Here is a 16,093-nt window from a genome sequence, read left to right as displayed (position 1 = left end):
AGAATTGTCAACAAGGAGGCACTGTAATATGCAGCTTTGAAAGAATGCTGGCATGATATCTGTTTGACCAACAACTGTTGAAGATACATCAGCTGTCATAGAGGATTTGTCTTCATGTTGTATTGCAATCATATAGTCAATGAACACACTTTCAGTAATGCTTTGTGGAACGAGTTTGACAACTAAACTGCACATTTACCAGTAAGAATGAAGATCAACTGCTTTCAGGCTTTGCTTTACAGAATTGCCTTGATGTCTTTGCATTTTCTTTTCAACTTTGAGAAACCTCCCAATCCAATCAAGAAACAATGGATGTTATTAACCACAGATGTCAGCCACCCCTGTCTGACTGATACCACATTTGCATCTGTTCAGCATATGTCCACAGTGATCTGAGTCCTTTGATAATCACCCTTCTCTTCCCAATGAAAATGAATTGATTGGCTTTGTTTAAATATACCAGTTGGGTCAGTTATTTATAATCCAGTTTTATGTTTGTCTGCCTGTAATCACTGACCGCACAGTCAGGGTGCATTTATTGTGCTGTGGTAAAGTGTTGTGATCCAGAGAAAAGTACATGCTCCAGCCTAAACTTCTAACTTCCTTTTAAAGCCCTATGTTCTGTGTGGGTGAAGTCCGGTCACAGCTCACGCTTCCGAGTTCCTTGAGGACTGGTATCCAGTTGCTCATGCTGGGGAACAGATCACTGTGCGAGTTGTCTGACACAGAAAAAAATATTTATCCCAGTCCAAAAAATTCTCAACCAACACATCTCTATCTCAAAGAAAAAAGTATTTTTCCCATCAAAACAAGGCCTTCCTTTTTCCATATTGAAATCGCATGTGCTGAGCCAAGCATGGGGCAACTGTTGTTTCAGACAGTGCTCGTCTGGCCCGGCCTGTAAAAACTGGAGTTAGCAGAGAATCAAGTTTGCTTGTATTCCAGACTAGAGGTAACTACTAGGCTTATCTATTTCATATTGACAAAGAGTGACCTATAATCTTTTTTTGAAGTGTCACTTCTTGTTGGGAAGCAAATTCGTCCTGCCCTGACACTTGGGTCTGACCCATAAAAAGGATATTCTCACTAATTTCCCCTGCATTAACGGGATGTGCACATATGCTTGTTTGAGGGAAGGATTACATCACTAGTAGACAGGGTTGGGTAGGTTACTTTCTAAATGTTACCTGTCATTGTAATCAGTAATGTGAGCTGATTACATTTACTTTTAGATTACTTTCCCCTTTCGGGGCATTAGAAGACAATGTTACCAATTGAACTTCATCTGTTGCAGGATAAATCAATGTTAAAGTTTACATAGCTGGCCATATATGGATGTTAAATTTTACTTTATGGGTTGGTTATGTAGGCTTCTTCTAACCCATGGCTTTCTACTACATATAAGATTAAATTATATCTTTACATTAAAAACCAAAGTCTTATCAGAATTCCAATAAATGTTTTACCCCTTGGAAGTATAGATTAGCCAAATTGTTTCACCTGAGCATGACCCCAAAACAAAGGATTTATTAGCCAGCCCTACTCTGTTTATGATTTTGTTGTCATGGAGGATTGATTGGGCTCATTGATTCAAGTTGAAAAATAAATGCTGTGCTCATGGAATGGCATGCTTTGCCAAGAGTGTGCAAAACTCATCAAGGCAAAGGGTTGTTACCTTGAAGAATATAAAACATATTTGGTTTAACACTTTTTTTGGTTACTACATGATTCCTTATGTGTTATTTCATAGTTTTGATGTCTTCACTATTATTCTACAACGTAGAAAATAGTAAAAATAAAGAAAAACCCTTGAATGAGTAGGTGTCCAAACTTTTGACTGGTACTGTATATATAATTTATAAATCCCCCCCAAAAAGTAGCAACTACAGATTGCCCTTTTAAGTCTATATAAGCGTGCACGTTTGAGCATGTGTCCATTAGGCCTATGGATATATTTTTTAATCAGCATGAATTAAATTGAGCAATAAAAGCCACACTCATTCCATAGACTTGGATCAGAACTACGCAGCTGTTGCAAGAGCGCATTTTTTACTGCCTGTCCACTGGTTTCAAAAACAATGACTGATAGGCAGCTTGAACTTCTTGAATTCAACTATTATTAGGTTCAAATACACATTTAGAATTTTTGAACAGCCACCCACAACAACCACAATCCGTAAAGTACAAATAGCTAAATGAGAGAGCAGCAGTGTGATTCACATCAATGCGCTATGTAGATATCAATAAGTGATATCCGTATCGCCGTAGACTACACCACTACTGTCATCCTTACCTCCAAGTCTTAAATCAAATGGCATAATATTTGGATGCCGACAGCAGTTGCACCATTGGAAGACATTACTTGGACTGTAGCCAACAAAAGCCTATTCCTGATCTTTTCCCGCGATCCATCAAACACATTTGGTGTGTCATCATAGTGGTGGTCTCTGATTTGTGGTCAGACTCGCTCAGGTGGAACAAATTTAAACTTTCGCCTTTTTAAAATTTGAATGTCATTGAGAAAACAGAAGTGTCAAAGATTTTTTTCCACTAACATCTGAATTTAAAAGTAATCTTCGAAGTAATCTAGTTTTTCAAAAGTATCGGTGATCTGATATTTTTGCTGTTAATGTAACGGATTACAGTTACCGTTTTTGTAATCCTTTACATGTAATCCTTTACGCCCCAACCTTGCTGGTAGATTGGAGTTCCCCCACAGATGATCCATTATATTGACCCGTGCCCGGTTTTCCTTTAGGGATGGAATTTAGGCATACGATGTTTTAACGATGCAACTTTCTTAACAACGGCCGGAGATGTTAACACGCGTATCCCAAAACACTACGCAGAGAGGTTCGCTAAGTGAGTCGTTGAGAAGTGTCAATACTGATAGGATCGAAAGAAGCAGCACTGCTCTCGGATCAGCCTTCTCTCTTTCCAATTGTGCCTTTCAAAAAATGATTAGAAAAAACATTAGAAGATCTGCTCCTAGAGAGTTACACTACATATACAAAAGTATGTGGACACCCCTTCAAATTAGTGGATTCGGCTATTTCAGCCACACCCGTTGCTGACAAGTGTATAAAATCGAGCACACAGCCATGAGATCTCCATAGAAAACATTGGCAATAGAATGGCCTTACTGAAGAGCTCAGTGACTTTCAATTTGGCACAGTCATTGGATGCCACCTTTCCAACAAGTCAGTTAGTCAAATTTCGGCCCTGCTAGAGTTGCCACAGTCAATTGTAAGTGTTGTTATTGGGAAGTGGAAATGTCTAGGAGCAACAACAGCTCAGCCACGAAGGGGTAATGCCACACAAACTCGCAGAACGGGACCGCCGAGTGCTGAAGCACGTAGCGTGTAAAAATCGTCTGTCTTCGGTTGCAACACTCACTACCGAGTTCCAAACAGCCTCTGGAAGCAACGTCAGCACAATAACTGTTCATCGGGAGCTTCATGAAATGGGTTTCATTGGCCGAGCAGCCATAGACAAGCCTAAGATCACCATGCACAATGCCAAGCATCGGCTGGAGTAATGTAAAGCTCACCGCCATTGGACTCTGGAGCAGTGGAAATGCGTTCTCTGGAGTGATGAATCACACTTCACCATATCTGGCAGTCTGACGGACTAATCTGGCTTTGGCGGATGCCAGGAGAACGCTACCTGCCCCAATGCATAGTGCCAACTGTAACGTTTGGTGGTGGAGGAGGAATAATGGTCCGGGGCTGTTTTTCATGGTTCGGGCTAGGCCCCTTAGTTCCAGAGAAGGGACATCTTAACGCTACAGCATACAATGACATTATAGATTACTCTGTGCTTGCAACTTTGTGGCAACAGTTTGGGGAAGGCCCTTTCTTGTTTCAGCATGGCAATGCCCCTGTGCGCAAACCGAGGTTCATACAGAAATGGTTTGTTGAGATCAGTGTGGAAGAACTTGACTGGCCTGCACAGAGCACTGATCTCAACCCCATCGGGATGAATTGGAATGCCGACTATGGCCCGGCTTCATTGCCCAACATCCGTTCCCAACCTCACTAATGCCTTTGTGGCTGAATGGAAGTAAGTCCCGTCAGCAATATTCCAACATCTAGTGGAAATCCTTCACAGAAGAGTGGCGACTGTGTTATAGCAGCAAATGAATGCCCAGGATTTTGCAATGAGATGTACTTTTGATCATGTATTGTTTCACCTATGGCTACAAATATTGAGGCGGCTAATGCTTAGCCAATAATAATGCACAAAATCAAGAATAGACACATCATTGCGCACATGTTAAATATCATAAAATATGCTATATCGAGGCAAACATTTCTGACGACAGGAGACAAATAGCGAAGTAAAACAATTTTATTACCATTAAATTGAGTTCAATATCGTTAAAATATTTAGGTCTATGTAGCCTTTACTGTATTCATCTTATTATTTAGCCTATTATATTAGTGACTGGAACGAGCTGCAAAAAAATACTCAAACTGGACCGCTTTATTTCCATCTCTTCATTATGGACACTTACAGACAGTTGTAGCTGCTTCGCGTGATTTATTGTTGTCTCTTCCTTCTTGCGTTTTGTGCTGTTGTCTGTGCCCAATAATGTTTGTACCAGGTTTTGTGCTGCTTTCCATGTTGTGTTGCTGCAATGCTGTGTTGTTGTTTTAGGTCTCTCTTGTCGTGATGTGTGTTTAGTCCTATATTTTATTTTTTAATCCCAGCCCCCGTATGAGGCATTTTGACTTCTGGTAGCCGTCATTGTAAATAAGAATTTGTTATTAACTGACTTGCCTAGTTAAATAAAAATATATCCTTTGTTTGTTAGGTTAATTAAAAAACTATCATTCGCTTGTCAGCAAAGAAATGGTCACATAAAGACACACCTTAATTTTGTGTTTAGTGGAGATATTCTGTGTATAAAGTGACGCGGAAGGGCGAAGAATCATTAACGACGTAGGCTACTTAGCTGTTCTACGAGTGGTCTGGTGCAGTCGTTAAATAACGACCGTTTTGAATAGCAAGTTTAGTAACGATGGTTTTGGCAAATAGCTCGGATATTTAACGACGCTCCTATGAAGGTTCTAACGACGAACGTACCTTAAAATGCCTTTGGGAAACCGGGCCTACTCTGGTGGCCACTAACAATTAAAATACATTTCTTCAAAAATGGAAGGCAGTCGGTAGGAGGCAAGATCAGGTCGGGACCATTGTAGCCAATGAGAGTCACCGCAGCCACAAAGTCAAAATTGGCTATATCGTAAACATTCATGAAAACAAACATTTGCTTTCTGGTTTTAATTTAGGGTTAGGCATAAGGTTAGTAGTAAGGTTAGATTTAAAATTAAATTTTAAGAAGATGAATTGTAGAAACGAGCGGGGTTTATGACTTTGTGGCTGTGGTAACTAGTGACAACTGGCACAACCGATATAGGCCTAAAGTGTTTTTTTCAAAGTTGCCGGGATGTCACATGTCCTACTTAAATCAGTAAACTCGTAACAACCTAATCAATCCGAAACATCTATTCGATCAAATAAGCAATCTGTTTTGTGAACCAAATTCGACACTCTCATTGAACTCCATACAAAAACTCCTCGTTCGGTGACCAAAAAAACGCCACCTCCTGGAGAAGACAGATTTTGTGCCCAGTTATCCTTCTCGCTTAGCCTCTTCCTCTCTGGTTCCCCAACACTCCGTTCTCCTCACCCGGTTTTACATTCGGTTTTCAATTATACACAGTACACACAGGAAAAAAAACATACCTATAATTGCTCCCGCAATCCATATATATCACAGCCCAATATGCAACATTCGTAGCCTACATTGTTGCAAATTGAAGTAGTGTAACTGTTGCTATCTCTCAATGCTGCATCGTTACATTGTAATATTCATTTGATTCCTTTGGAGTGATTTCAATAAGCTATTAGTAATTGGACATCTTTTTCCTATGTTAAAATGGTTATGCTTGAATTTGACGCACTTCGAACATGTGGGCTGCCTGTTGACATGCTAATAACGTTTCCCTGACGTTTGTTGTCTGCTTTTTCAAACCCGAGGAAATGGACTCGCCTCCCATTTTTTATTGCCCAGTGTCCTGGGAGGAAAGTAACTTGGCGTTGAAGACGACAATGAAAAAATAGCCTACAAGCGAGGGTTGATTTAAAACGACTTGTGTCTTACACTTTTGAACTCATTCAAATTGTAGTCTATTACAGCTTTTGTTCGTGGGTCTGGTTTCGATTTGTTTTACTGAATGAGTCTGATCGAAAAACGGTCCGTTCTTGACAAAACATTCCATTTTCAAAGGTAGGTAAGAATTAAATGTGCTAATTATTGCTTTGTGAAAAGTTGTTAGTTATATAGAAAATATCGGTCATATTCACACACCCGGTGCGGTCATTACCACGATTTGAAATCCTATCGATGAATGATGGTATTTTCTTGGCGGTGTATGATGTGCATTTTAAAACCCTGGCTGCTTGGCTAATCCAGCCACCTGTTTATCACATTTTAATTTATTCTAGCGCTGTCATGTTTTTTTCTTGGCACGTGAACTAGTGGTTCGCGGGTCAACTGTTTGTTCTCTAGCAATTGCTATACGTGTTTAATTACGATATTAAATTATCAGGCGGTAAGTACCGGGTTACGCTTTTTTTCTCCCATGTACATAATGGGATATGCCACTGAATCGCTCAACCTGTCTAAACTAGAGCAGTTCAGGACAGGAGGCGGTGCAAAATGGGAGCTAGGGAGACTGTTACACGGCAAGTGAACTGTGAAGCCTGCCACTGGTCAGTGCTGAGGGTCATTCTATTGAGGGATACTGCGAAGACGTGATTTGGACCATCCATGCAAACCAGCAACATGATTATCGCGACTCAATGTCTATTCACAGACATAGGAGGTCAAGGATACCTGGAGGATTTATGCGTTGGGTGTGTATCCATCTGTAGCTAACCATACCTTTTTCTTCCTCTCCCGCAGTTGGAACTCCGTGAGAAATAGAGATGCGCTCATTAAAGGAAATGGGAACCACACAGACATCCGGAAAACGCATCCACGCGCCACGGCTGCCTCGCATGATGTCAATATGTTTTAACAATACAAAGTATTCCTTCAAGGACCTCGATTGAGATACCGCATATGCCCGCTTGTCATGGGTGCGTCTACGCGGTTATTTTGCTCTGCTCCATATGCTTTTGGAGCGCTTATGCAATGAGACAACCGGGAATTATTAAGTAGGACTAGCCTGCATTGATACATATCACGACAATATGGCTGATCAGAGTAACATCCAGTCTGCTGCTTCCAAAAGCATCCGACCGTTCAAGTCCAGCGAGGAATACCTGTATGCCATGAAGGAGGACTTGGCCGAGTGGTTTAACACGCTGTATGACCTGGATATAACGGCAGACACCTTTATGGAAGGGCTGGAGACTGGCTGTGCCCTCTGTCGGCATGCCAACAATGTGAATCGAGCAGCGCTGGACTTCCAGATGGAGTACCCGGAGGTTGCACAGTCATTGAGGATGCCAACCAAGGATGTGGTTTTTCAGTCACGCAATGTGGTCCCGGGGTCGTTTTTGGCTCGGGATAATGTATCCAATTTCATCGGCTGGTGTCGTCAGGAGCTCTGGATCAAGGATGTTCTGATGTTCGAAACCAACGACATAGTGGAGAAATGCAACGAGAAGAACTTTGTGCTGTGCCTGCTGGAGGTGGCGCGGCGCGGGGCCAAGTTCGGCATGCTGGCCCCGATGCTGATCCAGCTGGAGGAGGAGATCGAGGAGGAGATCCGGGACCAGGAGAACCAGGGGGAGCCCAGTCCAAGCCTACTTCCAATAAGCAGGGCTTTTGTTCGCAAGGAGAGTGTGGTTGATGAACCCGAGCCTGCCTCTTATGCACATTGGCAACAGAAACAGAGGGTGCTGTGTGACATGAGAAACTTAGATGAGTTGGTAAGTAACATCACAGGTGTATTGATTTTCTGATATACCTAAAATGTTGTTTGGGAAAGGACTGCACACAATCCCCTCATAACATTACATTTCCATAAGTGTGCAGTAGGCCTAGGATGCAGCAAGTTTTCATCTTCAATACATTCACCCATATTGACCAAAAACAAGTTATGAGATAAACCAAATGTCTTAAAACAAGACCTCCCCTGCCCTTGTGCAAGATAAACAATTTATGTTGTGTTCCATGGTGCCAAAGCAACCCATGGAGCAGTTGAAAGTAGGCCTAACCTACAGAAATGCTCGCCCAGAGTTAAAAACATTACTGTGCCAGAAGTGAAGGGCCCTCTTTGAAAAACACATCTCCCTGACATGTTGATGTCACTACACCCTGTTCTCCTGTGTGTGTTCAAGGTGGACGCTGCCTTACTGATCTGTGTCGGCGTGTTCCACAAATTATCTCACTCACAGGCTGTAAAATGTTAGGTGGGTATCTCGTGACATTTCTCAAGGACTCCTCCAGGGTGAAATGTCAGTTCAGCCCCTGCCTCTACAAAGTGGTTGGCAGCCAGGGGAGCTACTGCTCCTTGTTATTTGTTCATGTGGAACAGTGCAGCTGTTTGATAAGTATTATCATAGATGGATACATGCTGACGTTACACTTTTATACACAATCTATTATCCATTTATAACTTGATGCTTCCATTTGCATTCAGGTGGGGTGTAGTGTTTTCCCCTGGGCTGCAAAGCAGTGTTCTACCCCTCAACGTCCAGTGTGTGTGTGAGCACGAGAGAGACATCGTTAGAGACAGAGAGACTAACAGGCAGACAGGGGTTAGCTGGTGGAACATGTGCTTGGGTTATGAGGGGGAGAGGAGTTTAATATTTTGGTGCGGATGAGCCGAGTGGGGACAATGTTATCCTTTCACACCACAGATGAGAGAGCAGGGGAGAGACAGTCAGCAGACATACTCATGCCCACTTGGCCCTCTATAGTACTCAGATGGCCGGGCACTAATTGCTGGATCACAACCATGAACACTGGCTTCTGAGGGCATACAGAGGTACTATGTACCCAACCTCTGACCTAGTACCAGTACCCACATACACTTACTGCCATAACCGGTTTTATACACTATTATTACTATTTCAGACCTCTTTAATCAAGGCTAACTGCTGATGTTCCTATGAGAATGTGCAAGGGCAAGGGGGGTGAGACCTGGTGTCTTACCTTATCATTATGGTGTACAGTCTACACACCCATCCACCCACACCACTAAGAGCTAGTCAGGGACATGCACTTGCTGTGTCCCATTTTCTAAGGGGCAGTATGACTCACCGTGCACGCTGAGTGAACTACATACATTTCTGCTACCCCGAAAGCCTCTTTCTGTCTATCTGAATAAAGTGCCTGGGTGCTGGAGGAAAACTGCCTGCATCAGCAACATGAAGCAGTTCTCTCAGTAAGAAATTAGGAGGGCACGGAAAGGGGGAGGAACACAGAGCACAGCAGCATTATTAGCCACAGTCCTGCATGGTATTAAAGAGTATAGCATTACAGTACTGCACTGTGTTCCTGTAAATGTGCTACAGCATACTGTTCAAATTATTGCAGCTCGTTGAAATACATTTTGGTCGATAGATCTCCTCATACAGTATTTAATATATTTTTTGGAACTGACCTTGTCTGGATCATAATGATACTGAGGCAGGCCAGTCAATGTCGGCCCATATCCAGACTATATAGGCCAGGAAATTAACAAATCCAACTTTTGTATGACTGGAGGGCTTTAGATTCAATAACGATCAACAAAGCCAGCCACTGAATCACCACTATGCCGCAAAGCATCATGGGTCATCCATAACCGTAGTCACAAGTATTCTCTGCATTGCACTCGCCCTGGCATTCCCCTCTTTTTTTCTCGATATAGTAGCTTCCCAGGGGATTAGTCTCTGTGGAATTACTGGAAACCTCATTGTCTCTAGTGATGAGAGAAATAAAGTTGAAGGGCTTAGTGATATTTTCATTGGTCCACAGCTGTGACACCAGCAGTGTACAGAGCAGTCATGCTTGCCTTGTGGCGTGTCAGGGGTTTTTCTCGCCCTCTTTTTCTTTCTTTTTCCCTTTTCTCTCTCTCTCTCTCTCTCCTATGTCTCTTGGCAAATCCATCAAAACTCTCCTTGAACCCTCCTTTACACTAACTTCATTGACAAATTGTTTGTCTTGACGACAGTGGTTCAAAGGGTTATCATAGGTGCAATTATCAATCACTGACACTCCACTTCTATTAATTAACGACCAAAGTCCTGGCACCCAGCACATTAAATATTGAAGGCTGTTTAGAGGAGGTGTTTAGGAAGACAGCTGAGGACAGAAGTTCTTTAACCCTCGTGATCAGCTTTGGTCTGTGGGTTAACTGACATAAACAATTTAAGTACCGGCAGGAGTCTGGCTCAGGGATAGTTTCCTGATCACTCTTAGGATGCCATTCGGTTACATGACAGCATGTAATGTCATTTATTGTAATGGATCACTCATGACTAGAGGTCGACCGAATATGATTTTCAACGCCGATGCCGATTATTGGAGGACCAAAAAAAGCCGATACCGATTAATCGGTCGATAAAAAAAATAAAGTATTTGTAATAATGACAATTACAACAATACTGAATGAACACTTATTTTAACTTAATATAATACATCAATAAAATCAATTTAGCTTCATATAAATAATGAAACGTGTTCAATTTGGTTTAAATAATGCAAAAGCAAAGTGTTGGAGAAGAAAGTAAAAGTGCAATATGTGCCATGTAAGAAAGCTAACGTTTAAGTTCCTTGCTCTGAACATGAGAACATATGAAAGCTGGTGGTTCCTTTTAACAGGAGTCTTCAATATTCCCAGGTAATAAGTTTATTTTGTAGTTATTATAGAACTATTTCTCTCTATACCATTTGTATTTCATTAACCCTTGACTATTGGATATACTTATAGGCACTTTAGTATTGCCAGTGTAACAGTCTTCCGTCCCTCTCCTCGCCTCTACCTGGGCTCGAACCAGGAACACATCATCAACAGCCACCTCGAAGCAGCGTTACTCATGCAGAGCAAGGGGAACAACCACTCCAAGTCTCAGAGCGAGTGACGTTTGAAACGCTATTAGCGCGCACCCTGCTAACTAGCTAGCCATTTTACATCGGTTACACCAGCCTAATCACGGGAGTTGATAGGCTTGAAGTCATAAACAGCTGCTGGCAAACGCTCTAAAGTGCTGTTTGAATGAATGCTTACGAGCCTGCTGGTGCCTACCATTGCTCAGTCAGACTGCTCTATCAAATCATAGACTTAGTTATAACATGATAACACACAGAAATACGAGCCTTAGATGGCCGAATCCGGAAACTCATCTCGAAAACAAAACGTTTATTCTTTCAGTGAAATACGGAACCGTTCGGGTGGCATCCATAAGTCTAAATATTCCTGTTACATTGCACAACCTTCAATGTTATGTCATAATTACATAAAATTCTGGCAAATTAGTCGGCCCAAATTGTTGCATAGACACTGACTCTGCGTGCAATGAACGCAAGAGAAGTGACACAATTTCACCTGGTTAATATTGCCTGCTAACCTGGATTTCTTTTAGCTAAATCTGCAGGTTTAAAAATATATACTTATGTGTATTGATTTTAAGAAAGGCATTGATGTTTATGGTTAGGTATTGGAGCAACGATACGCACCACATCGATTATATGCATCGCAGGACATGCTAGATAAACTAGTAATATCATCAACCATGTGTAGTTAACTAGTGATTATGATTGATTGATTGTTTTTTATAAGATAAGTTTAATGCTAGCTAGCAACTTACCTTGGCTTACTGCATTCGCGTAACAGGCAGTCTCCTCATGGAGTGCAATGTAATCAGGTGGTTAGAGCGTTGGACTAGTTAACCGTAAGGTTGCAAGATTGAATCCCCCGAGCTGACAAGGTAAAAATCTGTTGTTCTGCCCCTGAATGAGGAAGTTAACCCACCGTTCCTAGGCCGTCATTGAAAATAAGAATGTGTTCTTAACGGACTTGCCTAGTTAAATAAAGATTAAATAAAGGTGTAAAAAAAAAAAAAAAATGCGGCCAAATCGGTGTCCAAAAATACAGATTTTCGATTGTTATGAAAACTTGAAATCGGCCCTAATTAATCGACCATTCCGATTAATCGGTCGACCTCTGCTCATGACTGCACGGCCAGGCACGACTCCAACACCATCATTAAGTTTGCCCATGACACAACAGTGGTAGGCCTGATCACCGACAACGATGAGACAGCCTATAGGGAGGAGGTCAGAGACCTGACCGTGTGGTGCAAGGACAACAACCTCTCCCTCAACGTGATCAAGACAAAGAAGATGATTGTGGACTACATGACAAAACCTATTCCAAAACCTATTCCACCTGCAGAGGGTAGTGCGTACGGCCCAGTACATCACCGGGGCCAAGCTTCCTGCCATCCAGGACCTCTATACCAGGCGGTGTCAGAGGAAGGCCTTAAAAAATGTCAAAGACTCCAGCCACCCTAGTCATAGACTGTTCTCTCGGCTACCGTACTGCAAGCGGTACCGGAGTGCCAAGTCTAGGTCCAAGAGACTTCTAAACAGCTTCTACCCCAATCCATAAGACTCCTAAACATCTAATAAAATGGCTACCCAGACTAATTTGCATTGCCCCCCCCCCCCTCTTCTATGCTGCTGCTACTCTCTGTTATTATCTATGCATAGTCACTTAAATAACTCTACCTACATGTACATATTACCTCGACAACTGGTGCCTCCGCACATTGACTCTGTACTGGTACCCCCTGTATATAGCCCTGCTATTGTTATTTACTGCTGCTCTTTACTTATTTGTTATTTTTATCCCTTGTGTTATTACTCTATACTACACTTAGTCATTAGGTATGGGCTTATGATTAGGTGAGAAATATGATTCAGGGTCCCATTTTAAAATAGGCCAATGTAGTTTTTAGACAGTGAGCAGTCAACCTCTTCCTGCCCTGACTGCAGGTCGGCTAGCGTCTCCAGGATGTGTGATGAAACCCCAGATAGGTGTCATATCGCAGGGAAAAGCTGAAGTGTATCTGTTGTCTGAGGGCGACTCAGTTCCTCTGTTTGTTTTCCTGGTTACCACAAAGCCCTGATGTAAATACCCCAGGTTGATTCCCACTGCCCTGTCACTCAGCTCTTACTCATCTCACACACACACACACACACACACACACACACACACACACACGACTTCCCATTGAAGTTTGAGGAACCAGTGTCATGCTATCCTGAAAATTCCCCCACCCACCAACCCTCAGTTCCTACCTCTAGTGGGGCCTACAGCCATTTATAATCTCAACTCCCTGAATGTTCCATTTGACCCTATTCCTGCAGGTGTGCCTTGATACAATGAGACAGGCAGCTGCTGGCTTGTGCATACAGTCCAAACAACTTTTATCCTTTGACATTAGAAGATTTTCTCAAGTATGAACCATCCCATATTTACCTACCTCCTCCAGAGATTATGATAATGATAAGTCCCAAAACTGTCTAGATCCCTTCAGAATCCAATGGCAATAAGACATGCCAAACTAACTACACAAACGCCCTTTTCTGTGTGTTTTCTTGGCCCTGCAGTGTGTTGTTGTCTCAGCTGTGGGCTTGGAGAGCATTCAGGCCTTGAGGTTAGTGGCCTACGTACAACAATGATACAGGCTCATGAACAACAACGAATACATAAAACATACTCGGCCATGAATGCACATGCACAGCTTTTAATGCGTATGCACATTCACATACTACACATATTCACATACTACAGGCAGGCTTCACATATAGGGACACACACATTTGCCAGCCAGCATGCAGCCTCAAAGACAATAACAGCAGACCCTAGGAGCTCTGCCTCAGGTCTAAAAGGATGCTTTGTATGCTGCTCTCTCCCTCCATCTATCTCATTCTTTCAGACAAAATGTTTCATGTGTCTTCACCCTCAGACTCCAAGACTCAGTCCTTCATTTAATAAATGCTCAACAACCCCCACAGCCCCCATCCCTTCCCCCACATACTTCCCTTGGGGATGATAAAGCAATGCTTTATTGGTGGCAGAGGAGATGAGAAGGAAGAGCCTGCCAGTGTTGCCAACACTGTAAACTATGGCTGTCATCTCACAGAGAGAAGGAATGATTGGCCCTGATGGTGTGGGTGTCGACATAGGAAGAGGAGCAGACACCAGGAGGGTGAGTGGGAGGCGGGGTGACGTGGGCTATATGTCTTCTGTGAACACTCTGCCCCATTAACCTTACGGTCCAATTCATGTATTCAGAAAACAGAGAGAAACACAATAACAGATAGTATGCCTGGAGTGTCTTTACTGTACACTCTGCTACAGCCGACTGTGATGGATTTTACACACAGGGATAGATGGTGTGTGTGTGTGTGTGTGTGTGTGTGAGAGAGAGAGAGAGAGGAAAAGTAGGTCATCATGGCTGGCAGTGTCAGGCTCATGGGCTTTGCTAGGGGAGCATATCTCAGTGTTTCTGTTTGCAGCGTCACACACACACTTATTGGGAGAGTTTTCTACATGAGGTCAGTGCACGGACTAACTGGGCCCTAAATGTTTTAGCATTTTATGATTATTTATTAGTCCAGCTGACTAATACAGTACAGACCTCTCTCTCTCTCGCCTCCGCTCTCCATCATGTGGCAGGAAACAGACCAATCGGCTGACTTCACAGATTGTTGTCAGCTCTATTTCATTATTGCAATGTCTAGCTAGGTTTACAGTGGAAACTGCTTGTTTTTGTTTGGGTGAGTAGTCTTGTTTTGTGCCCCCCCCAGCTGAGCCCTGCCTGGAGTCTCAGGCGTAGACTGGCGGAATTAGGAATCACTGTCTATAGCCAGTCACTCATATAACATTGGCAGACCACAATTAGACTACAGACTGATGATAAAACAACAAGGCAACAGTAAACATGTCGTCCCCCACTAATGATACACACACATTTCAGTTCATTGCTATATCTTCCGCCTTGGGCCAATCAGTGTAATTTTGTAAAAGCAGGATCTCTATGGCGAGACGCGTCATTCACCCAGGTTTCGTCCAGTGCTGTCTGAGATATCATGCGTGACTAACGAAAGGACGGACGGACAGAGACTGATCCACAGTTCCCGCCTCGATTTCATCGTGGGGGACAATAAAGCACTTCCATCATGTGATATGGACGGAGATGAGGACTGTCTGGTGTCTCGTCATGGTGATCCGAACAGCTCACCAGCTCAAAAATCCTTCCTTTCATTTAATTTTGAACTGGAAATGACCCTAACCCTGTTTCTGAAATCATCAGTTTCTCCTAAAGTCAGATATGTCCTCTGCATGGCAATGTGATGTGTTAAAATGGAGGCAGTCCAATGTTATCACAGCTTTTTTACCTCCTTCTCCGACCCATGTCAAATCTCTGAGTAGACACGTGTTTTTCATTTAGTCACACAGCACTAAGCAGAAGAGTGGTCATGTGGTCAAAAAATAGGTTTCCAGAAAACAACACTTCCTTTAAATTATAGGTGGGATGTCCCACATTTTTCCCCTTGAGCAAGGTTACTTATATGATTCGCCTTACTAAAATACAGAGTGGTTTATTGTTTCGAAAAGATAGCTCACTTTTGCGAAGGCTGGCAGCATCAACAAAGAAGCGAAATAAATGTAATTATAACTGTACTTTTCATCTCTAAGTAACAGTGTTGCCATTCTATCCATAGTCCCAAAGTAAATGTTCTTGGTAGTAGTTGACATTCTCATTTATCTGGATAACCCGGAGGGTTGGTCCCTGTTCTCACCATCCTCAGCTGGTCTAGCCTGTTGGTGTAGGATGCAGTAGGGAGTGTTCTTACAAGCACCCGCATGATACATCCAACAATGCTGCTCCCCCCAGGTGTTGGTTCAACGGCACCCTTTCATCACCGTAAACCTGTCCTGAGTCCCGCCAATTTCGGGCCTAGGAGAAAAAATGATGGCTGAGTAGGCCAATCACATTTTCTTTGTTTTGTCTTTTGAGACAAGGTGATTGAATAAGTTTTAGTGGTCTCTGCATCCAGTGTTTTTAGGATGTA

The 16,093-nt window shown here is 42.7% G+C and overlaps 1 protein-coding gene across 2 annotated transcripts in view; it reads left to right on the top strand.

The window, feature by feature from the left end:
- Positions 1–3,093: 3,093 nt before the first annotated feature.
- The window catches only part of LOC110525723 (uncharacterized), a 44,286-nt gene continuing 31,286 nt past the window's right edge, over positions 3,094–16,093 (top strand). The window contains exons 1-2 of one of the 2 annotated variants that reach the window (XM_021606108.3): positions 3,094–4,062; positions 6,974–7,947. In XM_021606108.3, the coding sequence (XP_021461783.3) occupies positions 7,264–7,947 (684 nt within the window). In that variant the 5' untranslated portion in view covers positions 3,094–4,062; positions 6,974–7,263. Of the gene's footprint in view, positions 4,063–4,941; positions 6,296–6,973; positions 7,948–16,093 lie in introns of those variants that run through there. The other variant, XM_021606107.3, reaches the window with a different exon arrangement.

This window comes from Oncorhynchus mykiss, chromosome 6 (genome assembly GCF_057628025.1).
Source record: "Oncorhynchus mykiss isolate SJ-2025 chromosome 6, ASM5762802v1, whole genome shotgun sequence".
NCBI lineage: Eukaryota > Metazoa > Chordata > Actinopteri > Salmoniformes > Salmonidae > Oncorhynchus > Oncorhynchus mykiss.
Note: the sequence above shows the minus strand (reverse complement) of the source record. Positions and strands in the feature narration are given on the sequence as shown.